This window comes from Lupinus angustifolius, chromosome LG16 (assembly GCF_001865875.1).
Source record: "Lupinus angustifolius cultivar Tanjil chromosome LG16, LupAngTanjil_v1.0, whole genome shotgun sequence".
Classification (NCBI taxonomy): Eukaryota; Viridiplantae; Streptophyta; class Magnoliopsida; order Fabales; family Fabaceae; genus Lupinus; species Lupinus angustifolius.
The window spans coordinates 19,425,738-19,452,737 of NC_032024.1; the positions used below are offsets into that span (position 1 = coordinate 19,425,738).

At 35.8% G+C, this 27,000-nt stretch overlaps 4 protein-coding genes across 6 annotated transcripts; all 4 read left to right on the forward strand.

Annotated features, from left to right (window-relative positions):
- On the forward strand, positions 1,854-4,536 carry LOC109329811 (ankyrin repeat-containing protein P16F5.05c). The gene is made up of 5 exons (XM_019563651.1): positions 1,854-2,100; positions 2,749-2,813; positions 3,960-4,028; positions 4,118-4,167; positions 4,253-4,536. The coding sequence occupies exons 1-5, from the start codon at positions 1,959-1,961 to the stop codon at positions 4,359-4,361; spliced, it is 435 nt and encodes a 144-aa protein (XP_019419196.1). The 5' UTR covers positions 1,854-1,958; the 3' UTR covers positions 4,362-4,536.
- On the forward strand, positions 6,752-8,649 carry LOC109329812 (probable inactive dual specificity protein phosphatase-like At4g18593). The gene is made up of 3 exons (XM_019563652.1): positions 6,752-6,927; positions 7,951-8,209; positions 8,312-8,649. Exons 2-3 carry the CDS (start codon positions 7,981-7,983, stop codon positions 8,464-8,466), a joined length of 384 nt encoding a protein of 127 aa, XP_019419197.1. The 5' UTR covers positions 6,752-6,927; positions 7,951-7,980; the 3' UTR covers positions 8,467-8,649.
- On the forward strand, positions 13,507-15,454 carry LOC109329809 (plant-specific TFIIB-related protein PTF2). The gene has a single exon (XM_019563647.1). The coding sequence runs from the start codon at positions 13,573-13,575 to the stop codon at positions 15,184-15,186; it is 1,614 nt and encodes a 537-aa protein (XP_019419192.1). The 5' UTR covers positions 13,507-13,572; the 3' UTR covers positions 15,187-15,454.
- Positions 16,714-25,399, forward strand: LOC109329810 (14-3-3-like protein C). 3 transcript variants are annotated; one of them, XM_019563650.1, is made up of 7 exons: positions 16,714-16,927; positions 17,037-17,340; positions 17,441-17,528; positions 23,548-23,657; positions 23,779-23,932; positions 25,030-25,055; positions 25,126-25,399. In XM_019563650.1, the coding sequence occupies exons 1-7, from the start codon at positions 16,855-16,857 to the stop codon at positions 25,250-25,252; spliced, it is 882 nt and encodes a 293-aa protein (XP_019419195.1). In that variant the 5' UTR covers positions 16,714-16,854; the 3' UTR covers positions 25,253-25,399. The 3 variants fall into 3 exon arrangements, with proteins under 3 accessions (XP_019419195.1, XP_019419193.1, XP_019419194.1); XM_019563648.1 differs by having other exon boundaries at positions 16,764-16,927; positions 23,779-23,927; positions 25,003-25,055; positions 25,126-25,218; XM_019563649.1 differs by having other exon boundaries at positions 16,764-16,927; positions 23,779-23,927; positions 25,006-25,055; positions 25,126-25,218.

Genomic DNA, 27,000 nt, shown 5'->3' on the forward strand with positions numbered 1-27,000 from the left:
ACGAGCACAATTGGACATGAAGAGTCGTAAGACTATAACTTGGAATACCTAGTTGAACACCAACACCCTAAGATTTGGGACAATATATAATAACCAAAAATATCGTAGATTATTATGCCTAAAAACAAAATCTATCAAGGTTTGAAATAAGTATGGATGACCAATCAAAAGAAGATACAACTCCTACTTAAAATATGTTCGGATGTAAAATACCCCCTTTATCCTGAATGCAATGCATAAAAAGGAAAATGACCATATAAGAATAGTTAAGACAATTTTAAATACCCCAATGATCTCATTACACATTGGATAATTGAGAGCATCAGCATAAGAGTTATTGCGATGTTCAGAATGTACCTCTTCGGTTAATATATATCTAATAAGATAAGGTATTGTCCTAAGGAACATGATTCATCATATAAAAAAGGCCATATGACCTAGAGACAACCTCAAAAACTCATAAGTCAAACGACATACTTGATTATGATCATGCTACCTGAATGTGGGCAAGTGGCTATGAGACCATTAGACTACGAGCAACCCAACAATTCAACCAGTCGACCAATAGGTTCAGTAACTAGGAAATAATATCCATCTCCTATTAGCTAACTAATAATACCTAAAATTAGGCCATAAGGTCAAAGATCTGACCATCAAGTGACAAATAATATCCATCACAAAAAGGATGAAGATGTTGTATATGGATACAAATAATATCCATCACAACTCCAATGAGATGTCCGATTATGACATGCCACCAGACGAAGACAATTGTTCCTATCTATGGTTGAAAATACTTTGGACCGACCACGAGTTGCCTAAAAGGCCAACAAGCAAGCCAATACACAAAGACCTAAACCCAAAAGGCCCAAGATAGACCTAAAATCTAAGTCAACCCATCAATGCCAGTAAGGTCGTCTAGAACTTGGTCTATAATGTAACTTACAAGGAAAGATTCCTATAGAGAGTATCTTAGAACTGCCATATACTTAGGTACAATGTTGTTAGATTGATTGATTGAAAGGATTGGAGCATGGTCTTAGTCATGACATCATTATATATTCCTTCGGTGTAAAGTAAACTCATCATATTCAATATAAACATACGATATCATTTATATAAGAAGTGTTATAATCTCTCTAACTGTTCTTTACCATATACTTGTCCTCCATAATTGTTAATTTGAGTGTCATAGTTCCATTTTAGGTATCCACCCAAAATGGTTCAAGGTGCGTCTCCAACTCGATTCAACATTGCCTAAACATTCTAAGGTCGATCTCAACCCTATTAAAGCTCACTATAATCCATCTAAGGCTAACATCAATCAAGTTCGATATTCTTTCAACGCAAGGTAAACCCATCACATTCAATATAAATTAAAAAATTCATTTGTACAAAAAGTACCACCATTTATTTAACTTCCCTTTACCATATATTTGTCCTCTATAAATACTTATTTGAGCGATATAGTCCCTTTTAAGGTATCCACCCAAGACGAACCAAGGTAAGCCTTCAACACAATTTAATATTGTTCAGAGATTCTAAGACCACTTTCAATTCTATTAAAGCTCAGTACAACATATTCAAGACCATTATTAACCAAGTTCAACTCAAAGATATTATTGCCACATGATTTGACAACGAAACTAAAAAAACAATTTTCATTGAGAGAAAATGAAAGAGTTTTAAAAAGGGAACGAGTATATTTGGAAGTTGATTAAAAATAAGTAGGATGTTGATGAAATGAAAAAAGTAGATGGTGATAAAAGAATCCCAATTTTTTGTTTAAGAAAATTTTCTGACCCGAAACAAATTTCAAGCCCAAGCCTAAGTGTTTTTATTTTATTTCGAAAAGACCAATAAGGTGAACAAAACATAGCCCCGAAAAATAAAACAAGAGCACAACACTAGTCGGAGCTAAGTAGCGGCGCGGCGGTGAGGTTAATAAGTTGCGGCGAATGGGTGCGGCGGAGGCAAACCAGACGGCTGAGAACGTGGAAGCGTTGCTTGAAGCTGCGAGATATGGTGACATGGATGATGTTTTGAGCTTAGCATCTAGTGATGTTCCCCTTGATTCCAAGGATGATCAAGGGAGAACTGGTATGTTTCTTTTCTTAACTCATAAGTGGTTGGATTTAGTGTAAATTTTAATTTTTGATTATTGGGTTTTGTTTTACACGGACATTTGATTATTCAAGGTAGAACATGTTAGGAAGGGCATGTAGTTTTATAATGAATTGATTTCAATCTGAGTCAAACTGCACTTTGATATGAAGTAGCACTCTCCTCTGTAATGTGAATTTTGGTTATAAGTTATAGATTTGATTCCTTACTAGAAAATGCACTTATTTTGATGAAATAAGAAATACATATTTTCGGTTCAATTCAATTTTTAATAAAACTGAAGCTATCATCTTAGTGCTAAAAATCATGATGATACAGAGATGGTATGGTAGATTTTGTTTATAACTTTTGATTCCAAAGTTTGTCATTAATGAGATAATGAGATATAAGGGCTTGTAGAGTTGTACGGAAAGAGCCTTTTTCCGGGTGTTGTTGATTGAATGAGCTAGCTTTCGTTGAGAAGCTTTCTGAAGGAGGAAAACTAAGAAGCCAACTGAAGGCACTGAAGTTTTTTAAGGAAAAGATAATTTTGTCGGATGACCGAAGTTCCGAAGAAAAAAAATAGCTGTCCTACTGTACTTTTTTTTATGTCCTTGACTTTGTTGCTCTAATCTATGCATGCAGCTCTTCATATGGCTGCAGCTAATGGACACAATGACATTGTGGAGTATTTAATCAGTAGAGGAGTGGTGAGTTTACTTGTGCTTTCTATCTTAATCTAATTAAGTCATTGGTTTACAATTTTATGTATAAATAATATAAGTTATTGATTGGTTACCTGCATTAAAGAAGACATTTTCTGTCTGATTGATTTACAACCTTTTTTCTTTCGTGTACTCCCATGCTTTCACTTATATTAGACAATGATACGCCATTTTCTGTGTAAGATTTCATCATGTTTAATGTGCATACCAGAAGATTTGTCTAGAATTTCCATATATATCTCACACATAAAAATACCATTGGCACTAACTGTTCAAAAAAGAAAAAAAACTTCAACTACTGTGTATTTCCTAGCACTCAAGCCATAGTTCATACCTTGTGACTTATCTAGGCTTTTGGTGTCAGAGAAACTGAAGAACTTTTAATAATAGTAAAACCCAGCTTACCTATTTTGCTTGATTATTTATGTTTAAAACCCAGTTTTAAATGGGAGCAACAATTAATAATGTTCTTCAGTTTGTTGAGTATATATACCTAGTTTCTTCTCTTAGTAGATTGAGACAAGTGTCAGTTTTGTTGCTTCCCGCTTCCCGCCTCCCCCCTTACTTTTTACCCCTGCCCACTTGACACCGAAGCACGATTATTCCTAACCATGGGTATTAATTGTATGTGGTATTTCTTTGGTAGGAATTAGTTTGTAGTTTTTCAGCCTAAAAGCAATGTTTTGAAAAGCATATTGAACCATGAAGTTGGATAAGTCAGATCATCAGTTAGAGATGCACATATAGGACCATGTTAGATCTTTAAAACATCTGGGTAGCAATACTAATGCTGAGGTATACTAGAGGACTTAAAAAAAGATAAGACTAGGGACAAATGTAACCAAATTTGGAAGATGATTGAGATTCACTTAAGGTCGTTTGTTCAACTAATTGAGAAAATTGAATCAAGTAGTGTGAAAGAGAGAGTGACAGGATTTAGTTTAAATTATATAGGGTAAGATAACTCTAATTCCCCCCTCCCTTCGTTTATACATCGAAATGAGGAGAAATAACTCTCACTCCGTTCCTTCCACCTCTTCCCTCTCATTTCATTCGCTTCCCATCACTCCGAGCTCACTTAAAAACATTCATATATAGCATAAGGATTATAAAACTTGTCTTTTATGATAGGATCTTAATGCGTTGAATGAGGAAAAGAATGCACCTCTTCATTGGGCTTGTCTCAATGGGCATGTTGAGGTAATTACTAAATACCATGTTCTTATAAGGACATCACTCATTATTATTTCACAGCTCATGATTTTCTTTAACATACAATTACTGTTCAGGTTGTGAAGAAATTAATCATTGCTGGTGCTAATGTTAGTGTTTTAAACAGGTCTGTTTATATATCAGTGAAGCATTTTAAAATGTGTCTCCAGTTTCTTATATTGCATCTGTTTTAACAAATGCATTTTTTTCAGTCATGAGAGGACTCCAGTGGATGAAGCTGTGAGTGGGGGAAAGCTAGAAGTGATGGATGCCATTAATGAAGCAGTGGCAGTAGTTGAACTTCGTAATGCCATGGTTTAAATTTGATGTTAATGCTGTTCTAAACAAATAGCTTATAATATGTAATTTTGCAGACATTTGTTTCTCTATGGCTTGGTAGTATAAATCGGCACAAATACAGGCAAACACTACTCGAACCCGAACCTGCTCTATGATCCAAACAATAGGGATGTCTTCCCTTACCACTCCTTCCCTTTTCCTTTCAATTTTATCCAACCCCGGAGTTGGGTGATAGTTAGGTAAAACTCTTTCAAAAGTGTACGATTCAAATCTATTATCTTACTAGTTTGCATGGGTATAATACACGTACTAGTTTGCATGGGTATAATACACGTACGCTTTAATTAATTACTGTTGGTTTATATACACTTTCAAAGTATTGCACTAGTCGACTATTTTTTACACTTAAACCTTAATCATTTATAATCTATTATGCGCTAAAAGATATAAAGAAGAAATGATATTTGCTTGAAAGCTATCAAAATCTATATTTTTTCAATATCATTTTTTATGATACTTATGTAACTGTCTAAGTGATCTAGGGCTGGTTTACCTTTCATTTGACCCGCTTTCAATACCATATTCAACTTTAGGCTAAGATCTATTTTCGCACAAATGTGAACAAATTTCCCTTTGGTAATGTGTTAGTGTCATTTTTAGTCGGACGACCAATCGCTAAGACAATAGAGAGAAGGAAGCACGTGTTGAAGAAATGCATGTTCAAACCCATTAGCCTTATCCACACTAGGGATGAAGTTCCTCAGTCCCCTAATTTCTCTGTCCCAAACTTGCTACGTCATAAAAAAACTAACATTTGAAACTTCATCAAAAAAAACTAACATTTGATTTTAACATCCTTACTTCATCATGTGTCTCATTTTTCTCTTTTTATTTTTCTCACGTTTATGCTAAAAGCTCCAGGAATACTAGTAATCTTATTGGGAATATTAGTTATTGGGATAATAGCCAATACTATCCAATACTAGTTGTTGGTGTAAAAGACCAATTTTTTCTCGCTTTGAATCAAACCCAGGGTAGAAAAAGGCACGACTGAGAGGACTTTTGATAGTGGGTTGTGCGACAGACAAAGATAAGGGTGTTGGGTATGGTTCCGAATAGCTGCACGTCATATGGACTGCCATGGAGATTAAAAATTGAAACTTTTTTATTTTGTATTATGATTAAAAAGAAAGGAACTGATTTTTATGTATTATTATTAACATGAAAAATGAGGCAACTATACAGTGGATATGAGAAGTTAGAGAACATCCAAGAAAGAAAGAAAACTTCATCCTATAATTGTAACAGACAAACAGTCACACTGGTTATTAGAAAGAAGGAAAATGAGACATGATAAGTAACAGTTTTAAAATCAACTTTTAGTTTTTTATGATGTGGCAAGTTTTTATTCGTTTGGGACAGGGAGACAGAGAAATTAGGGGACAAAGGAAATTATTCATCCCCACACTAGTGTATTAGTCAAATTCTGGAGCCTAATTGCTAATGACTACATAATGGTCAAAAATCATCATATGACTCTTCTTCTACTATCTTTTCTCTGTCAACTGCAACATCAAATTTGACCATGAAATAACCATTTTTATTGTCCATGTTGAAATCTCCTACCAAATTTTACACAGATTTCAATCTCTCAAGTATAATCTTGTAACTGATTGGAGTTACAATTAGAACATTCCACCTTTCTATATTATATTCCTTGATCACATTATCATCAAAGGTAATTGTAGGAAGCAAACAATTCTCATATAACAATTCCAAACATGCCAACCCCTTACCAATAAGGTTAATCTCCTCCCACACAGAAGTTGGTTGTCTATCAACTAACACCTCATTATGAAAATATACTTTCACAATCTCAATATTCATATCATTAACTTTGCTTAGAAGACGAACTTTCTCGTTGAACACTCGTGTCATGAACCTAAAAACATTTATGGTCCATGGGCTCTCCTTCATAGTTTGCTTATCATGTTGATAATTCCCACCTAACAATTCATGATTATGTTTGCTCTTAAACATCCCATACTTTTAAAATGTTGAAAAATTATTTTTTTTAAAGTTCAAAAAATCCTTTTAAAAAGTGTTTTTAATAAAATTAAAAGGCATTTCCTTAAAAAGAGATTTTTAAATGTGATTATTTAAAAAAAAAACAAAATATTTTTATTGAAATATTATTTTTTTAAAAGCTGATGTTCTTCCAAAGTGTTTTTAGTTTCAATTAAAAAATATCAAATAGATCGAATACTTATCCAATTCATCAAAATGGAATGAATTAAAATTCATCTATTAAATTTAAATATGAATATATTTGATAATTTAAAATATATTTTAAAGAATTTATATTAATTTATTACTTTTCACTTGGGTCATTAATGTAGCCACTATTAGGCCCAATCAAAGTTTCCATCTGGATTGTGCTTTGTGTCTTAGGGTGGATGCTGCTATTATTTCATTCTCATTTTCCCTGTAAATGTAATGCGCCATTTCTATTTCCTGAACTCACCCATCACTGTGAATTCTATTCTAATCCTCACTTGTACTCACTGTTATAACGAGAATAGCCTAGGTAAGGGGAAAGGAGGAAATTTTAGGTGTTTGAGATAGTTCATTTATATGTAGTTATTGACTTTTGTGCATTCCCTTTTGATTTCGATTCTCATCGTTATGAATATCTCTATGTGAAATTTTGATGTATGTTTGTTATTGTGTTTGTGGCTTTGCATATTTGGTTGCATGAACATAACCTGTTTGAGGAAAAGTCTGTGTTACAAATTGTTAAGTATGATTCACACATTTTATAATTTTGATGGGGGTTTTCTTCTTTTATTGTTTGATTTGTTTCTATGGATAGATAGATCATAAGTTAAATTTTCTTTACTTGATGTTTTTTTAATAGTGAAACTGGATATATAGCAATAGTAATAAGAGTGAATTTCTTTGAACTAAATGTCATGAAGTCACTTATGGTAGTATGGTGGAGTTTGTTTTGAAATAAACTGGATATATTGCTTGCAAATTGAGGTAAAAAATTTCATTAGTGTTGGTGGGGTTCAGAGATTATTTTGCAAAGATTCAGTGAAGTATCAGTGAGGAGACTGTTTAAGTGCGTGCAAGAGGGGCAATGTGTGCTAATGGAGGGAGAGCTATAAGTGATGCCTATTTAGGGCCTAGTCAGTGTTAGGATAGGACCTCAAAGCACCCACACATAAGCATCATATTCTATTGCAAAGTTTGAATTCTCACAAAAGCAGACACGCATATTGTAGAAGTTGATTTCTCATAAACATCACAGGTTTTTTATTGTGGTTTTCGAAAATTACTAAGAATGATTGCTGAACAGATTGCCACTCTTCCAGACTCTATTATTTTTATTGTCATTTTATGGGGCATGATGATTATTAGTACATACTAAATAGTGCTGTACTGATTAGAGTTGGAGGAAAAGATCACTTATTTGCATTCCATCTGCTTTAATCTCTTTATTTTTGTTGAATCTCTTGCTTTAATCTTGATTTTTTGTTGTTGCGTAATCACCATTTCTGGTTATGCCAAAAAATTTCTTCTATTCTCATTTGCTTTTAATTCACAGTGCACCAAGAATAGCTATCATCTGATACGAATGGCTGAACCTAGTAGCTCCGAGTCGGAAACCACAATAAAACCTCCACGTATATACCGCTGCAAGAAATGCAGAAGAGTCGTTGCTTCTGAGGAAAACGTACTTTCCCATGAGCCTGGAAAAGGAGAATCAAGCTTCAAGTGGCACAAGAGAAGCAGTGACCCCTCGGAGGAAAAGCAACCTGACTGCACCTCAGTATTTGTTGAGCCCATGAAGTGGATGCAAGCAGGTACTTGTAAATTTCATTCATATATCTTATATTTTCATAAGATCAATTTTCAATCTGTGTACTAACTATTAACACATTTATGGATATTGATGGACTTTGAAGTTGAAGATGGTCATGTGGAGGATAAAATTCTCTGTATGGGGTGTAATGCTCGTTTGGGTTACTTCAACTGGGCTGGTATGCAATGCAGTTGTGGAGCCTGGATTAACCCTGCATTTCAGCTGCATAAAAGTAGATTAGATGAGTGCTATATGTAACCCAATCACTTTGCAATCTGCCCAAAAACTAGAGCTTGAAATATGTAGGTTATCATTTTGATGAACAAAACATGGGCAACTTAGCTCGGAAGATTGTCCTGTACTGGATTACTTTTGACATTGAAGCCTTGAAAGAATAATTAGTTTCCGGTTCTTATTAATCTGCTTTGTAATTTCCTTTCATTTTTTTTTATTTTTTCCTCCTTTTTCCTTTCTTCATTAAATTTTCATTTTTATTGCAATGTCCATGAGATCAAGAGTTCAAATCATGGAAACAGTTTTTCTGTTTGCGAGGATAAGACTGTATACATCTATCTCCCGAACTCCACTAAATGAGAACTTTGTACACTACCCTTTATTGTAATGTCATGTCAAATACGAATGTGGTAGACACTTTTTGATGCTCCTAACCATGTTTTTTTATAATAACATTTTATATTTGTTTTACTATATCCCTATTCAAGTCGTCTTGCATCTGTGTGCTTCCTAGGATGAAGCAAGTTATATGCAATTTGTGTCATGATAAGAATTTTTACAAGAGATATGATTTGAAAAAAGAATGTGGAAAATCGTATTTAATATTATATACATTATCTTTCTATTTCAAGTACTTTTTTTAATCTTTTTATCTTGTAAACATTCCAAAAAAACAAAGGGCAAACAAAAGTTATCAACTGTTTGGACTTAACCTTAGCATGGTTCACAAATTATCATAACGGTGAAGTTCTTGAGTGCTTGTGATGACAACCTCTTTGTGTAGGTTTGGACAATCTAGACCTTGAATCACTTCATGATCAATGATAGACTCACATCATCTTGCTTGTAGAAATTTTCTATGATCGAGTATTGAACTAAACAAGCTCTTTGGTTAAATGCTCGTTTATGGTTTTGTAAATGAGTATTTAACTAGATTATTCTCATTTATATTTAGCTTACATTTTAATGTGGTTTTTATTTACATTGGTGTATGATAGAAACCTTAATCTGACTAAGGACCTGTTAGTAATATTGAAGTTGACATTAGTAAGGGAAAACCTATTGTATGGAAGGTTTATTCTAGAATATACAAAATGGGGTCAGGAGAGAGAGAAAAAAGTTAGTTAAGTAATGTGACAAATGTATTCATGTGATTATGTTAGATGGGGTATTTGAGTGATGATGCAAGTAAGAAGGGGTAACAAAGAATGAATATTGAAAAGGGAGATAGGAGGAAATATCCTCTGGTGTAAGAGCCTAGACTTTGAGATTTTCTTTACTACATTGTGCTAACCTTACATTCAGTAACATATACTACATCATACCTTATTCTGGTTTACTACATAAATATATTAATTTCTGCTGTTGTACTACTGTTAATTATTGTTTCTATCATTGGTCCGACTTGCCGTATACGAGGAAGAGCTAGCGTCACGTTGAGTTGTCCATGCCACCGAAGATGTCTGATAGAGTTGATGCGTTAGAAGAAAAGTTCACAGTGTTGGAAGAATCTTTATGTCTCTTAATGGAAGAATTTCAGAGAATGGTGATGGGGGAATTCGCAAAGCTGCGAGATCGTTCCACTCTTGAAGTCACGTCAGAAGAGGCAAGTTCTGAGGTCAAGATGGCGGTGAAGAAGGTGAAACTTCCACCGTTTGATGGTGACAACCCAGTGGGCTGGATCACCAGAGCAGAAACATACTTTGAAGTACAAGGATCGTCAGAGTAAGTGAAGGTATGATTGGCGAATGTAAGTATGGAAGGTGCGACCATACATTGGTTCAACCTGTGGAAGGAGACAAAGTTTGATCTGACTTGGTTGAAATTAAAGGCGGCGTTGATTGAGAGATACGGTGGACGAAAAAGTGATAATCCGTTTGAAGATTTGAAGGATTTGTAGTAGGTAGGGGATGTGGAAGAATACATCACCGAATTCGAGTACATCTCTTCTCAAGTGATTCGTCTTTCAAAGGATCAATATTTGGGATATTTCTTGGGGGGTCTTAAACCGGAAATTCGTTTGAAGGTTCATACCCTCAACCCACGAACTTGTATTCAAGCCATGAAAATGGCTCATCACGTGGAAATAGAATTGTGTGGGTTCTATAATCCTCGAGACAATATGATGTTGCATAATGGAAGGTGGATAAGGGATGTAGAGAATGGATCGGGTGGAAAGGGGGATTCAGGTCAGTTTATAACCCGAGTCAAAGAAGCGGATACGGGTCAAATTTCAACCTGAGTCCAAATAAGGGTAGTGTGTCGGGGCCTGTAAATTCTGTTAGAACGACCCAATTTGCACCTAACACCCTAATGGTGACGAATTTGGGTAAACCATGACAGAGTGATGCTGTAGTTTATCGCATCAAGAGTGTTTGTCACTTTCCATATTTCGAGTTGATGGACCGTAAGGCAAATGGATTATGCTTTCGATGTGGAGAGAGATTTCACCCCTTACATCAATGTGCAGAGAAGCAATTTCGTCTGGTAGTCTTGGGTGATGATGAAAGGATTAATGAAGAGGGAGAAATTATTGATGCAGAGATTCAAGAGGATGAAGAGGATTTGTCCGTTGAATGAAATGCTCTGGGAATTTTCGAATCGCATGAAATGGTGAAAGTAGTGAACCAACCCGCAACCATGAAATTGGAAGGAAAAGGGGTCAACATCTAGGTGTTGGTGGACAACAGTGCAAGTCATTGTTTCATTGATCCAAGAGTGGCAACAACATTAGGTTTAGCGGTGGAGAAGAAGACAACATTAGGGGTGAAGTTGGGGGATGGTTCTACCATGGGCAAGTGCAACAAATTAGAATTGTTGTTAGACAATTTTACAACTCAAATTAATGCATTTGCATTGGAGCTTGGAGATCTGGATTTAATATTGGGGGCATCATGGATGAGGGCGTTCGACAGAGTAACATTCGATTAGAAGAATGTGGTGTTGAGTTTTCCTTGGAAGGGGGAAGTAGAAGAATTACAGGGGATTAAATCTCGGTCATATTCTTCAAATTCGTCATTACATAGTTTGTTGGGAGATGGAGAGTTGGAATCCGATGCTATCATACAAAATGAATTGAATACTAAAGAACAGGAAGAGACCTAGTGTTGATTCAGTTCCCAGCAGTTTTCAAAGAACCGAAGGGCTTACCACCTAAAAGAGACACTGTTCATTCGATTGAGTTACATAAGGAAGCGTCCCCAATCAGTGTGAGACCGTATAGATACCCGTTTCACCAGAAAGATGAGATAGAAAGGCAAGTACAAACTATGCTGCAATAGGGTATCATTAGACATAGTTGTAGCCCGTTTTCTAGCCCGGTTATTTTAGTAAAAAAAGATGGTACATGGAGGATGTGTGTCAATTACAGAGAACTCAACAAGGTTACCATTCCAGATAAGTACCCGATACCCGTGGTGGAAGAGTTGTTGGATGAATTACACAGTGCTAAGTATTTCTCTAAGATTGACTTGAAATCCGGTTACCATCAGATAAGGGTGAATGAGCAGGATGTGCACAAAACTGCTTTCTAAACGCACGAGGGTCACTATGAATTTTTAGTAATACCATTTGGATTAACTAATACACCGGCTACATTCCAAGCAACAATGAATCAACTATTCAAACCATTCTTAAGAAGGTTTGTCTTATTATTTTTTGATGACATATTGATCTATAGTAAGGAGTGGAGTGAACATGTAAAAGAGTCAATTCCCTAATTTTAGCCTTGAGGACAAGGTTGTGGCTGCAAGAGAGGGCAATGATAGAAACCTTAATCTGACTAAGGGACCTATTAGTAATATTGAAATTGGCATTAGTAAGGAAAAGTCTATTGTATGGAAGATTTATTTTAGAAGAAACAAAATGGGGTCAGGGGGAGAGAGAAAAAAGTTACTTAGTAACGTGGCAAATGCACCCATGTGATTTTGTTAGGGAGTATTTGAGTAGTGAGGCAAGTAAGAGGGGATATCAAATAATGAATATTGAAAAGGGAGATAGGAGGAAATATCCTCTAGTGTAGGAGCCTAGACTCTAAGATTTTCTTGACTATGTTATGCTAACTTTACATTCAATAACATATACTACATCCTACCATATTCTGGTTTACTGCATACATATATTAATTTCTACTGCTGTACTGTTGTTAATTGTTGTTTCTATCAGTGTAATTTCCCATGTTACGTATAAATGTGGCTAAAATGTTGCATTTATTTGGGGTTTAGAAAGGTTTAAGGTAAAGATTATACATTTCTTCAACGGAACTCGTGCATGTTATTTTTGTTTATTTTGTAGTTTTCTTTTTATAAATATTCAAACGTAATATAGGTTTAATTATTTTTAATAAAGACGTTTTTTCCCTTTTAATATGCCCCTATATGTAACAAAAAAATATACTAAGATTAGTTGCATAATTTAATATTACAATTTTCATGATAAATTTGGTTTTTTGAAATGAATAAAACCTTTATTAAACAATATTAAATCAAATGATTAGCAAGAAAGACATGGAATTGTCAAGCAAGCATTCTCCATAAATGCAAAGCGCCACCCCGTTATTAATCATATGATTAATGAAGATTACATTTGTCACAAAGTATCATGACTCCATCTGTAATGAGTTGTAATTGATGAAAAAATACTTAAAAGTTCATGAGAACTTTGATGTAATTTGATAATTGATATAATGGAATATTGGTGATCTTATGAAACAAAAATTGTTTTGAAAATTGTCATCTTTGATTGTGAGATAAATTGCTTAATCAATTCAATCTTTTGATATTTTTTTAATATAGAAAGTGCATATTTTTTTTTTATATTATCTCCTTCATATTCATCTTATATATAGCTGATGTTGACGAAAAATACAAAAAAGGAAAAACATTAAGAAACCGTTAATAATAATATGTATAAGTTTATAATCATTAATCTATTAATTTATAATTATTTGAAAATTTTGAAATTCAACTTCAAAATATTCATAAATTTAAAAATATTTCACAACTTATATATGGTAAAAAAATCAACATTAAATAAACCCTCAAATAAGATGGAACAATTTGCAGAATATAATGCCCCATGGTTGAAACGTTTAAATTTCATTCCTAATTGAAACCCTAATTTCTTCTCTTCATGTCAACCTCTAAAATCTGCAGTAACTGCAGCGATTCCTCTTTCACTCGCGACGATGTCACCGGAAACTTGATGTGCTCCTCCTGCGGCCTCCTTCAAGAATTCGACCAATTCGACGCCCAAATCGGCGGCATCAACGGCCCTCAGGGAACCTTCGTCCATGTCGGAACCACCGGTTCAGGTACATTTTACACTTACAAACAGAGAAAATTATTCACCGCACAGAATTCCATCGAAGAATTAACGTACACGTTAGGGTTAACTTCCAAACACGTAGAAATCAAAACCATGATTTCTGCTATCACTGAGGGTGAGTTTGGTCAAGGGAAATGGTTTCAGGTTTTGATTGGCGCGTGTGCTTATGTTGTTATGCGGAAAGATGATCGCCCCTTGCCGATGGCGGAAGTTGCTTCGGCTGTTGGTTGTGAATTGTATGAGCTTGGGAAGATGATTATGCGCGTTGTTGATTTTTTGGGTTTGAAGAGACCGGATTTTCCCGAATTTGACATAGTGCATTCCTTTGAACGGACGCTTAAAAATTCTCAGTGTTTTTCCGCAGTGGAAAGGAGTACGGTGGATAGAATGGGAAAGCAAGGGATATTTTTGATACAATGTGCGGTTAAGTGGTTTTTGAGTACCGGGCGCAGGCCGCTTCCATTGGTGGTTGCGATTCTGGTTCTAGTGGCGGAGTTGAATCAAGTTGATGTTCTGATGGAAGATTTGGCTAAGGAGGTTCATGCTGTAGTTTCGACTTGTAGAACTAGGTACAGAGAGCTCCTGGAGAAACTTGTGGAAGTTGCACAAGTGTTGCCTTGGGGGAAGGATATTACTATTAAAAATGTAATTAAGAATGCGCCAATTGTGATTCAGTATATGGAGAAGAAGTCTATGTTGAAACCTTGCGAGAAGAGGAAGAATCTCGATCAGCCTGGTTTTGATTTGACAGATGTGGTTAGTGATTGCTTAAGACAAGACGATATATACAACTATGGAACTGTTGGCGAAACTTCACAAAAAGATTCTCAGTATTCTTTATTAGGAAGTACTTCTGATAGACCAAACATACAGGATGAGGACAGGCTGCAGATTTCACCTGAATGTTTATCCATGATGTATGATAAGTTTTTAAACGACGTTCGTTGTGTTAAGTCCTCCGGAACGAGTGAAAAAGCTCAGGAATGGGAAAGGTTAAGACTTGATCTTGAGGATTGTAGGGAGTGGTGGAGTGGAAAATCAGAGCTGAGCAAAAAGCTTCTACTCAAACAATTACTAGAGAAGGATGTTGGATTGGATACCATGCCACCATCTTTTGTCGCTGGTCAATTGAAATGTAAAACGAGACGAGAGAGAATCAAAGCTGCTAAGGCGAGGATTAAAAGAATCATGCATCCATTAGATGCTGGTCTGGGTGATACTTTGAATCACGACATTCTAGATGAGACTTGTCATGGGAGAAAAAGGAAGAAGAGAAGAGGAACAGTTGCTGGTGATGTTGATTGGGAAGACTTGATTATCGAGACCCTTATTCTTCACAAAGTAAAGGAGAAGGAAATTGAGAAGGGGTATTATAACACCTTACTGGATCTACATGTGTTTAAGTCTGGCATTATATGAGATGTATTTTTCAGATAACACAGGCATTGGATGAGAAGATTCAGTTACACTGCCAATTTAACTATCACTTTTGTTTGATGACCAACATATTAATAATACAGCAGATATTGCTGCAAGTTTTGTATTAGGTTTTTTTATATATCCATTGATAATGAGTTAATGACATATGTCTCTATTTTTTGGCTTAATTCTGGCAACTTTATGTATACTTGGTGTTCAGACATTATGAACAACGATATACAATTATATATACATGTTACTCTGATTCTGCCTTGATGATATTGCTGTTCAAATTATTGCTAAAACATAGTCTCCCCCTTATTTTGCTCTTGAATTAATGCACATGCTTTGTGCTGAGAGAGTTTGCTATTCTATGATGAGTTGATCGCTTTTCAGGTAAATCCTTGCAAATATGCTCTCTTTCATTTCTTTTCTAGTGAGTTTTTGGAGGGGTGGAAAAAATTTGTTAACTATTTCATAAGTGTATTTTATTGCTTTTTAAAGTTGCTAGTTGAGTTTTGGACAGGAAGGAATGAAATCAAAGACAAATGAGTCATTTAATAATGTATTTCATAGCTCTCAAACCTTCTATTTTCCTTTATTTTTTACAAAATTTAACTCGCAAACAGACTCTAAATGTTACATCACATTACTCTCTGTTATAAAACTAACTAAAAACAGACCATAATTAATCCTATGAATTTTTCATTTGGACAAAATTAAAATAAAATAATTAGTACAACAAAATAAAAGAGGAAATTGAAAATTAAAAAGTTGCACCAAACACCACTGTGATTTTTTTGGGTACATAATTAATTAGTATTATGATAAAAAATTGTTGAATAATATGATTCAACATATCAACAAATATTGGCTTAGTAGTGTAAGATGTATTTGAATTTATGTATCATTTTAGATTAAATGTATAACTATTGAGAATAATAGTTGTTGCTAGACATAATCATACATTCTAAAAGTAAAAGTGATTAGTTTATTATCTATATTGTATGCATTGGAAAAAAATAATAGATTCAACCTGTCCTACTTGATTATTTAGATAAGCACGCAGTTTTCAGTATTATCCTTACGGTCTCCCGTTGCTATCTGTATCTATATCTTCCTTGATATATCTGCCTTTACACGTTATATACACGTCAGTCATGATCTTTTTTCAACAATAGTACAGTACAGGCTAAAAAACTGGAAATCTGAATAATACTATAACAGAGAATTTTTTATTTTTATTTTTCTACTCATTTGACTTAAATCCAAACCAGCTGAATGTAAAAAATAAGTATACTAAGTTCTCACCAAGTGGAGATGGGAGATGATAAATGTAAGTATCATAAGAGAAAATTTGATTTGAAGTGTTGAATTCATTCATTTAGTTTGACTCGATGATAATTGAAAATTCTCCGACTACTACAAAGTTTAATTATCATTTGAATATAAGAAGAGTGAAACCAAAATCTTATCATATTAGTTTCATATCTCTTTTCTATTTATAATTTTTTTCATTTCTTAAATCTTCTAAATCCAACAAACAAACAAAAACGGGAAAAAAAGTACACAGCTATTGATATAAAGTCCTGTATTCATCTCTTGCACCATTTCAGCAACATAAAAGCACAAAAAAGCTTAGTTGAGAAGAAAAAACTCGTTATCGCCATGGCTTCCACCAAGCAACGTGAAAACTTCATCTACATCGCCAAGCTCGCTGAACAAGCTGAGCGCTACGAAGGTTTTTCCACAACTCACTCCCTTCATTTCTCTCTACCTTTTCACTGAACCGATAACAACAATTTACTTAGGATTTCAAATTTTACTTTCTATTTTTAATTTTTTCGTAGAAATGGTGGATGCGATGAAGAACGTGGCGAAGTTGAACGTTGAATTAACAGTTGAAGAGCGAAACCTGATTTCGGTTGGGTACAAGAATGTGGTGGGTGCTCGTAGAGCTTCATGGAGGATCCTATCATCGATTGAGCAGAAGGAAGAATCAAAAGGGAACGATTTGAGTGTGAAGCGAATTAAGGAATATAGGAAAAAAGTGGAATCGGAGTTATCAAATATTTGCAATGATATCATCAATGTTATTGATGAATATCTTATTCCTTTTAGTTCTCATGAATCCCATGTGTTTTACTACAAAATGTCAGTGTTTTAATTTTCTTATATGCTTTGTTTATCTAATTATCTCTCTCTTTAGAATTTTAGAGTTTCTGTGTTTGATTAATTTACCCCTTTATTTCAGGAAAGGTGATTATTTCAGGTATTTGGCTGAATTTAAGTCCGGAGATGAGAGAAAAGAGGCTGCTGATCAGTCTAAGAAAGCATATGAGGTATGTTATTACATTAATACTTATTTTATTTATGATTACTCTCCATTGATCGAGAGACAAATATTTGATTTTCCTTATATTTTTAATGACAAAAATGTTATTTCGTTATATATAAAATGATAAAAATATTTTATTATATTGTTTTTCTTTTGATTTTTGTTGTTGTACTTATCTATCCGTCCTTACTCGATTTACTCATGTTCAGTCTTGAAATTTTGTTGCAATCCCTTGTATTAGCCGTTTGTTATTTAAAAAAGTGATTTTGAAATACTCGAAAAAGTCATATTTTTTATATAATAAGTTACAGAAAGTCCTTTTAGTAGAAGTTTTTTACTTTTTTGGTATAACTCCCCTTACTGAATGAGTGATAAGGATATATTCTCTTTTAGTTTATCTGAAAATTTAATAAGTTTATATTATTAGACCAATACTTGTTGACGAAGTTTTTTAATTTTTATTTTGAAGTAAACCAAGAATTTTTCTAGAGAAGCCAGGAAAGTAGTTTCTCATTGAAACACTTTTCAGCTTTGTTCATTGGTAAAAGGCCAGCCAAACAAAATATGTAAACGTCTTTTACTCCTGATTTTCTTGTAAAAAATCTTAAACCAACGTGAACTAAATATGTCTAGTACATTGTTCACTAACCAGATAGTCCTTTATATATGCCCGTGTTGTGCAATGACTCATATAATGTAAAGGGGTTGGGGTAGAGGAGATATTATGTAAATCTAATGTAATACAGAGAAGAATAGTAAAACACTAATCATTATTCTATAATAATATATAGCGGTAGCTTCTCAACGCTCCCGGGGATCTCAACGCTCCCGGGGAACGTAGGCACAATTGGCCGAACCTCGTTACCAAATCTCTTGTGTTATTCTCTTGTCTTTATACTCTTTACTATTTGATTGTTCGCTTGTTCCCAACAATTGGTATCAGATGGCTCTTAACCCAGGTGCCAAATTTGAGGTGGGGAAGTTCGATGGAACTGGTAATTTCGGATTGTAGCAAAGGAGAGTTAAGGATGTGTTGGCTCAACAATGTCTATCAAAGGCGCTGCGTGAGAATAAACAAGAGGGTATGGATCAACTGGATTGGGAAGAATTGAAGGAGAAGGCTGCGGGAACCATACGACTCTGTCTATCAGATGAGATGATGTATCATGTTATGATCTCACATCACCAACAGAGGTATGAGAGACATTAGAGAAGCGGTTCATGTCCAAGTCTCTAACAAATAAATTGTATTTGAAATAGTGACTCTATGGCCTGAAGATGCAGGAAGGTGTTGATTTGCAATAACATCTCAACAATTTTAATCAAGTGATCAATGACTTGTATAAACTTGATGTGAAGGTTGATGATGAGGACAAAGCAATAATATTACTGTGTTCTTTGCCAAATTCCTATGAACACTTGGTGACAACATTGACGTACGGGAAAGACTCAATCAAACTGGACGAGATCACATCTGCACTTTTGTCCCACACTCAAAGAAGACAGAATGTAGGTGAAGGGTCTCAGGGTGATGGTCTATATGTGAAAGGGAGCCAAGCGCGTGGGAGGAGACAAGGCGAGGAGGTCTGCCAAAGGGAAAAGACCAAATTCCAGGGGCAGAACACTAGTAGAGTGCTATAAGTGCAAATATGCTGGGCAATACAAAAAGGATTGTCCCAATGAATGAAGTCCTAGCAAACCGGTGGAGAAAACATCTACAAATATTGCACAAAAAGATGACTCTGATTATAATAGTGAAGTTGATTTACTATCTGTATCATCAAATCATAGTACACATTAGAGGATACTTAACACTGGTTGTTCCCACCACATGATGCGCCAAACAGATAATGGTTCACCACATACAGCGCAGGCAATTTTGGTTTCGTGTATCTTGAAAATATAAAGCATGTGAACTTATTGGTTTGGGAGGACTCAGAATTGTGATGGATGATGGTGTAGTGAAGACATTATGTGAGGTTAGACGCATACCAGATTTGAAGAAGAATTTGGTTTCTTTGGAGACATTGCAGGCCAAAGAATTTAGCTATAGAGTTGATGGGGAGAGTGATATTCTTCGAGTATGCAAAGGTGCTCTGACTGTGATGAAGGGTAAAAGGACTGCAGGGAACACTTTCAAGTTGTTAGGGAGAACAGTTGTAGGTGAAGTTGCTGGAGTGGCTGAAGAGATCTCAGTAGATTCAGACCTTGGTGCTACAAAATTATGGCACATGCATTTGGGACACATGACTGTGCATGGCATGACAAAACTATGCAAAAGAGGTCTGTTGAGGGGAGTCAGCAAATGCAAGCTAGATTTGTGCAAGTATTGTGTGCTTGGGAAACAAACACGAGTTAGTTTCAAGGCTGGCCAACATAGGACTCGAGGCATTCTAGATTATGTCCACACTAATGTATGAGGACCCACTCAGGAACCATCCCTAGGGGGTTCTAGGTATTTTGTTACCTCTGTTGATAACTCTTTTCTCGCAAGGTCTGGGTATATTTTCTGAAGCATAAGTCAGAAGTCTTTGCCAAGTTCAAGGTTTGGAAGACAGAGGTAGAGAACCAGACTGGTAGGAAAATCAAATACATAATGTCAGATAATGGTACGGAGTACAAAAACTCACAGTTTTAGAAATTCTGTGAGGAACATGGTATTCAGAGACACTTTTCAGTGAAGAAGACTCCTCAGCAGAATGGGGTGTTGTAGAGAGGATGAATAGAACTCTTACAGAGAGGGCCAGATGTATGAGACTGAATGCTGGACTTTCCAAAGGATTTTGGGCAGAGGCACTTAGTATGGCATGTTATGTCATCAATAGATCACCACGAGCTTCATTGGATGGTAAAGTTGCAGAAGAAGTATGGACAGGTAACCCAGTTAATTATAATATGTTACGCATATTTGGTTGTCCTGCTTATATACATGTACCCAGTGATGAACGATCGAAACTTGATCCTAAGTCAAAGAGGTGTATCTTCATTGGATATACCAAAGGTGTGAAGGGGTTCAAGTTCTGGATCTAGTTTCTAGAAAGGTGGTATTGAGCAGAGATGCAGTGTTTGATGAAGATTTCATGATGAAACAGTCAGTTTTGACAGAGGTGCTCATACCAAATGGAGAGACTTTGGGATCAAATATGATTCTAATGAGCAATGAAATGGTTCAGGTGAATAAAGGCAAGAAACCATGCAGTAATTCAAGTCAAGAACGAGTTCAGGTGTGCATGAGTATCTACTTGCTAGAGACAGAGATAAACGTCCCATCAAACCTTCAGAGAGATATGGCTTTGAGGATATGGCTTCAGTTGCTCTCCATATCACGTCCTATCAAACCTCTAGAGAGATATGGCTTTGAGGATATGGCTTCAGTTGCTCTCCATATCAGTTCAGGAAGAGGCTATAAACAGCTAGGAGAAAGAACAATGGATGAGTGCCATGATGGAGGAGATGAAGTCTTTACAGAAGAACCAAATTTAGGAGCTTGTTCCATTGCCCCCAGACAAGCGTGCAGTTGGATGCAAGTGAGTGTACAAGAGGAAGCCAGCAGTATCAGAAAAAGAAGGGGAAAAGTTTAAGGCTCGTCTTGTAGCAAAAGGGTATTCACAGCAGAAGGGGATCGACTACAATGAGATTTTCTCCCCAGTGGTGAGACACACTTCTATCAGGGCAGTGCTTGCCTTGGTAGCCAGCTGGGATATGCACTTAGAACAGATGGATGTGAAGACTGCCTTTCTCCATGGTGAATTAGAGGAGAAAATTTACATGACACAACCAGAGGGGTTCAGTGCAGCTGGACAGAGTCACTTGGTTTGCAAGTTGAAGAAGTCTCTATATGGGTTGAAGCAGTCTCCCAGACAGTGGTACAAGCGGTTTGACACTTATATGTTGAAGCTTGGTTATAAGCGTTGTGAGTATGATTGCTGTGTTTATGTGAGAAGCCTTGACGATGGTTCGTTTATTTTTCTGTTACTTTATGTTGATGATATGTTGATTGCTGCTAATCATTTGAGTGATATCAATGAGCTGAAAGTCATGCTAGGTAAGGAGTTTGACATGAAAGATTTAGGGGCTGCTAGGAAGATTCTTGGGATGGAGATTCACAGGGATAGGGGAGCTAGAAAATTATGGCTCTCCCAGCAAAGCTATGTTGAAAAGATCTTAGAGAGATTTGATATAAGCAATGCTAAAGTAGTGAACACTCCATTGGCAAATCACTTCAAACTTTCCTTAGATCAATGTCCAAAGACAGATGAAGAGAAGAAATACATGTCAAAGGTTCCATATGCCAGGTGGGTTGTTTGATGTATGCTATGGTTTGTACTAGACCGGACTTGGCACAAGCAGTTAGTCAAGTATGCAAGTACATGTCGAAACTAGGGAAGCAACATTGGGAAGCAGTCAAATGTATTTTCAGATATTTGAAGGGACTACAGGTCTCGGTATCATGTTTGGCAGCCAACAGAGTAAGCCTTCAGTTATTGATTATGTTGATTCGGACTATGCAGGAGACTTGGATGATAGAATGTCCACAACGGGTTTGTCTTCACCCTTGCAGGTGGACCAATTATATGCAGATCATCAGTTCAGTCTGTTGTTGCTATGTCCACAACTGAAGCAGAGTACATGGCAGATGGTGAAGCTTCTAAGGAAACGCTGAGGCTTATGTGGCTAGTAAATGAGTTAGGCATTGAGCAAGGTGGAGTTCCGATGCATTGTGACAGTCAGAGTGCTATCTTCTTGGCAAAGAACTAGGTGTATCATGCTTGGACCAAACATATTGATGTGAGATTTCAAAAGATCAGAGAGTTGGTAGCTTGTAGGCAGATACTATTGCAGAACACACTTCAGAAAATGCAGCTGATATGTTTACCAAACCGGTTACCGTTGACAAGTTCAGGCATTGCCTGAGCTTGCTGAACATTCACTGATGCTGGACTATGGAGCGCCCCCAACCTAATGGTGGAAGATGGAGATTGATGATATTCGCCAAGGTGGAGATTGTTGTGCAATGACTCATATCTCTAGATAACAACAACACAAGTTATGGGCTTGAGCTGATATAAATGGGTTGGGGAAGAGAGCTATATATATTAATGTTATGCAAACCTAATGTAACAAGGAGAAGAATACTAAAACACTAATCATTATTCTCTAATAATAAATAGTGGTGGGACGTATGGACAATTGGTCGAATCTCGTTACCAAATTTCTTGTGTTATTCTCTTATCTCTATACTCTTTACTATTTAATTGTTCGTTTGTTCTTAACTGTCAAAAAAAATCAAACACTTCATATTTAGGTAAAAGGAATGGGTTCAGTTTACATTTTGATGCAAAGCTTATTTTTGTATATCTAGGAGTATACAGACTAGACATGGCTCCCACATACATAGCATTTATTGCTAGAATGTCTGCACTATGGATTACTTTATTTTCTAGAGCCTTAGTACTTCTGTTCACTAGTATCTTAGGCTTCTTCTAGATAATTTATGAGCCTTAATTCATCTCTTGTAAATACACACTTTAACAGGTTGATTCTAATTTTAGTTATTAATAAGGATTGTACTTGTTGGAAGTTGGAGTTGAAAGAATGAAGGTGGACTCTAGTGGGTAGTGCTTTTTCTCCAAATATGACATTTATTATATTCCAATCAGTTACATATCTTATGATGTTTTAACGTTTTCATGTTATTATAAATATTTTGATTTTTTAAAATTCCAATACACATCTATATTTTATTTTTCAACCAAACCCTTATTTATTACTCTTCTTTTTCACCGCCTATTTCTTCATATCTTTTTATCAAATTGTAACTAATTTTATAAGAAATTATTATGTACATAACCTTAAACATGAGAAAGATCTGCCATTGGTTTTGGTGGCGTGGCGTTCATTTAAATGAAGGAAGCACCATTATGCCAGATGGAATTGCAAATTGGCTGTTGAGTTGCAAACATGTTTTCTACCAGTTCATTTCAGTCTTTAATTTTAATAATTCATTAATATAATAATTGCAGGCAGCTTCCGCTACAGCAGAGGCTGAGTTACCTCCCACACATCCCATCAGACTGGGTTTGGCTTTGAACTTCTCTGTCTTTTACTATGAAATTTTGAACTCTCCTGAAAGGTTTGCCTAATATTATCTTCTTCCGAAAGTATATCAGACATCTCTCTGTTATGATGTGCTAATGCCATGTGCCATAGTCAGTCTCTTTAACAAGTTTAACATGATAATCCTTGAAATTCAGGGCCTCTCATCTTGCTAAACAGGCATTTGATGTAGCAATCTCTGAGTTGGATACTCTGAGTGAGGAATCTTACAAAGATAGCACCCTGATTATGCAGCTTCTTAGGGACAACCTCACCTTGTGGACTTCTGATTTCCCTGAAGATGGAGGTAGAAATAAATGTGTTCCTGTAACGTTGCTTCTGATCTGCAATTCAAATGGAATATATGATATGCTTTATTCTAATTTAGTAGAGTATCCTTTTCTGATATAGTTGACATTTTTGTGATGTATGGTTGCTTGTATGTGACTAAGGTGGCTTGTCGAACACTTCTTTCATTGTTTTGTTTATTCAAACAGGTGTTTGTGTTGATAACACACTAGTTTCAGATTAGCCCATCTTTCTGTCCATGGGATGTTGTTAATAGACTAAGTTTCCTTAGTGACTATATAGAGATTCCAAGCATTTTCAGCTTTAGAACAAACATATGAAGGAAGAGATGGTAGTAAGCTTTTAGAGAATTGGTTCTTAGTTAGTTTCACAAATTTGAAGAAACGCCAGAGCCTCAAGTTAGTTGAAAGAAGGGTGAAAACATCAACCCGCTAAAAGTTCTCACTTCTAAGAAATCAGATAAGTTGGTAACCAAGATGTATTGGATCTACATGAACATATGCATTGGATAATTGGTGGTTCAGATATGTCTTTAGTGTTCATTGTGGAATTAGAATTAGCTTCTAGTTCTTTTGATTATAATTAGGTAACCTTAGTTTTCCATATATTTGGTTATTACGTAATAACTTTTCGGTTTTGTGTGTGTTAACAAAGGTATCCTCTCATCCTATGGGTAAATAATTTATCCCTTTCAGAGTGTGCGGCTGCCCCTCCCTTGCTTCAAAGAGTCGAATCCTGACCTTTAGTCTTGTACACACAATAGGACCAACTCCTTGTAGCTAATTACTTCGGGTCTTTTATTGAGTGGTATTTGCCTCAGTGTGCTGTTTTGTCCCTTCTAGTTCTGCATTAACTTTGTAATGGTGATTGATACTAATTTAATTTATTTATGCAACTATGTGTGTCAAATTAGGAGTAATTGTTGATAAGCTAAAAGATAATGTGCTTCTTGTGCTGTACTCTCTTCTTTTAGGTTCACTAGAAAGCTTCTTTAAAGGAACTAGCATGTTGTCCCTAATTTTTTAAAAATAACATTGCTGTTTTCCCCATTCAGTAACTATCTCCTTTTTTAGCAGGTGAGGAACAAAAAGTGGAGCCTGCACGAGATGCTGGAGGCGAAGATGCATAGATACGTTATTTACCCACTCAGCACATGATATTTGGGTGTAATTTTACTTCAATGGAATTATATTTTGCAGTAAAGTGAGGAAGATGCTGGCTAGGGGTTTATGTTGTGAATACTGGAAGGCTAGTGTCTCTATGCAACTATTTCTGGTTTATGCTATTTTTTTCTCATGTTTTCTCGTTGAAGAAAGTTTATGATTGGCATCATTAGGATTTCATGATAGAACATGAAGTAACTCTGTAAAAAATTGCAAATTCTGGGGCTTTTCTCATTTGACAATGGAAAGAAGTATTTTTAATGTTGGCTTAAAGCAGTAATTTAATTGATGCCTTGATTTTTACTTATATCCGTCCAAGAATATGCTGCCTTGCGTTCTTTCCTCAGTCTACACACTTGAAACTCTTGAAACTGACAAATTGTTTATCTGAAAATTGCTGAGTTATTTAGTTACTCAGAATACGTTTGAACCCATCCACAAAATTGGGATTGGTTTTTCATGTTGAAAATCATCAACTAAGTTGAGCATCAGCTTGTGCCAAAATTTGCCTAGCCTCCCAATGATTGAACTCATCGGAATCATTAGCTAATAAGAAAAATGGGTCACCTGGATGAGATCAGATTCAAATCGGATAGGAGCAATGTATCCTCTCAACAAAGAGGGAACAAGCTCTCAAATAAATCAATGAAACACAAGTTCTTCTTTCTTGGTGACTCTAATTAAGGACAGTAGTGAAGACTGATTGATCCTTGATTGAAACATACTTAAGAGTCCCATCATGATAAAAGGCAGAAATGAGAATGTCCTTGCCAATTGAATCAAACAAACCTACTGCAACAAGAACGAACATAGGTTCCTTAACTGACTACCCTAGAGGTGGTGGTATCTCCTGACTAAACTTCAAAGAAAAAGTATATGCTTCTGAATTATAAGAAGGTTTTACTTGGACAAAGCGGTCCTAACTTGAGAGTACCAAAGTAAAGAATTTGCAAAATCTGCATCATTTGCATCTCGCGTGGCAGCATAAAAGTCTTTACATGCTATGGCTTGCCCATCATGTATACTAAAATAAGCATCATGCTTCTCACCTCGGCCATCTTCATTGGCTTTGCCACCTTCCTCCTCCTCCACTTCTTTTCCCTTGGTGCGCATTCCACTGCCTCCACTTATGCCCCAGCTCCACTCGGAACCTCAACAATCTCCGACGTTTCCACGTCTCCAGAGGATCTAACTAGCACCCGAATCCCGTTGCATTGTCTGCCTCAACCTCTTCTGTAACAGCCAATGTTGCAGAAAGTTTCCAAGTTGCTGTCACCTCTTTCATTGTCACTACGTTGTGTTAAGGAGGAAGGAGGTTTCTAGGAATTTGTTAAGAAATTCGAAGAAATGATTGAGAAAAAGGGAATCTCCTTCAACGAGAGAGAACTCCGAATTATTATTGACTTTGGGAAGAAGATTACAAGAGAGAAAGATTCTGTTTTTCAGATTATGAACTGAATTCTGAAAAACAGCTACCTTTCTATTTATAGCATTTCCTAACTGTTTTAACAGAAACAGTTTTACTAAAAAAGGAAAGTTACAACAACTAGCTACAAAAGGCAATTGATACAAGTAAATGCTTAAGAGTACAAAGAATACAAAGATCCTTATCAATATCCCCCCCTCAAACAAACCTTGACCTCAAGGTTTAAAAAACGGAAATTTTTTCTGTAAATCAAAAAGGAATTCCCAGGTTGCCTCTTCATCAAGTTGATGCTTCCATTTAACCAGAACTTTAGTAACAGCGTGACCTCTTCTTTTCACTGTCATACGGTCTATGATGTACTCAGGTTCTTTGCCTCGTGCCACTGCATCTGAGAATGGGGGAAGCTGAGTTGAAGAAGGAACTTCACCAATGTGTCTTTTAAGCTGGGACACATGAAAAACAGGGTGGATTGAAGAAGAAGG

Bases quoted from the DNA above. Each gene is read 5' to 3' on its own strand.
- LOC109329812 (XM_019563652.1), top strand. From the start codon at position 7,981: ATGGCTGAACCTAGTAGCTCCGAGTCGGAAACCACAATAAAACCTCCA. The intron at 8,210-8,311 runs GTACTTGTAAAT...TGGACTTTGAAG, and splicing joins CATGAAGTGGATGCAAGCAG to TTGAAGATGGTCATGTGGAG.
- LOC109329810 (XM_019563650.1), top strand. From the start codon at position 16,855: ATGGCTTCCACCAAGCAACGTGAAAACTTCATCTACATCGCCAAGCTC. The intron at 17,341-17,440 runs GTCAGTGTTTTA...CCTTTATTTCAG, and splicing joins CATGTGTTTTACTACAAAAT to GAAAGGTGATTATTTCAGGT. The intron at 17,529-23,547 runs GTATGTTATTAC...TAATAATTGCAG, and splicing joins AGTCTAAGAAAGCATATGAG to GCAGCTTCCGCTACAGCAGA.
- LOC109329811 (XM_019563651.1), top strand. From the start codon at position 1,959: ATGGGTGCGGCGGAGGCAAACCAGACGGCTGAGAACGTGGAAGCGTTG. The intron at 2,814-3,959 runs GTGAGTTTACTT...CTTTTATGATAG, and splicing joins ATTTAATCAGTAGAGGAGTG to GATCTTAATGCGTTGAATGA. The intron at 4,029-4,117 runs GTAATTACTAAA...ATTACTGTTCAG, and splicing joins GTCTCAATGGGCATGTTGAG to GTTGTGAAGAAATTAATCAT.
- LOC109329809 (XM_019563647.1), top strand. From the start codon at position 13,573: ATGTCAACCTCTAAAATCTGCAGTAACTGCAGCGATTCCTCTTTCACT.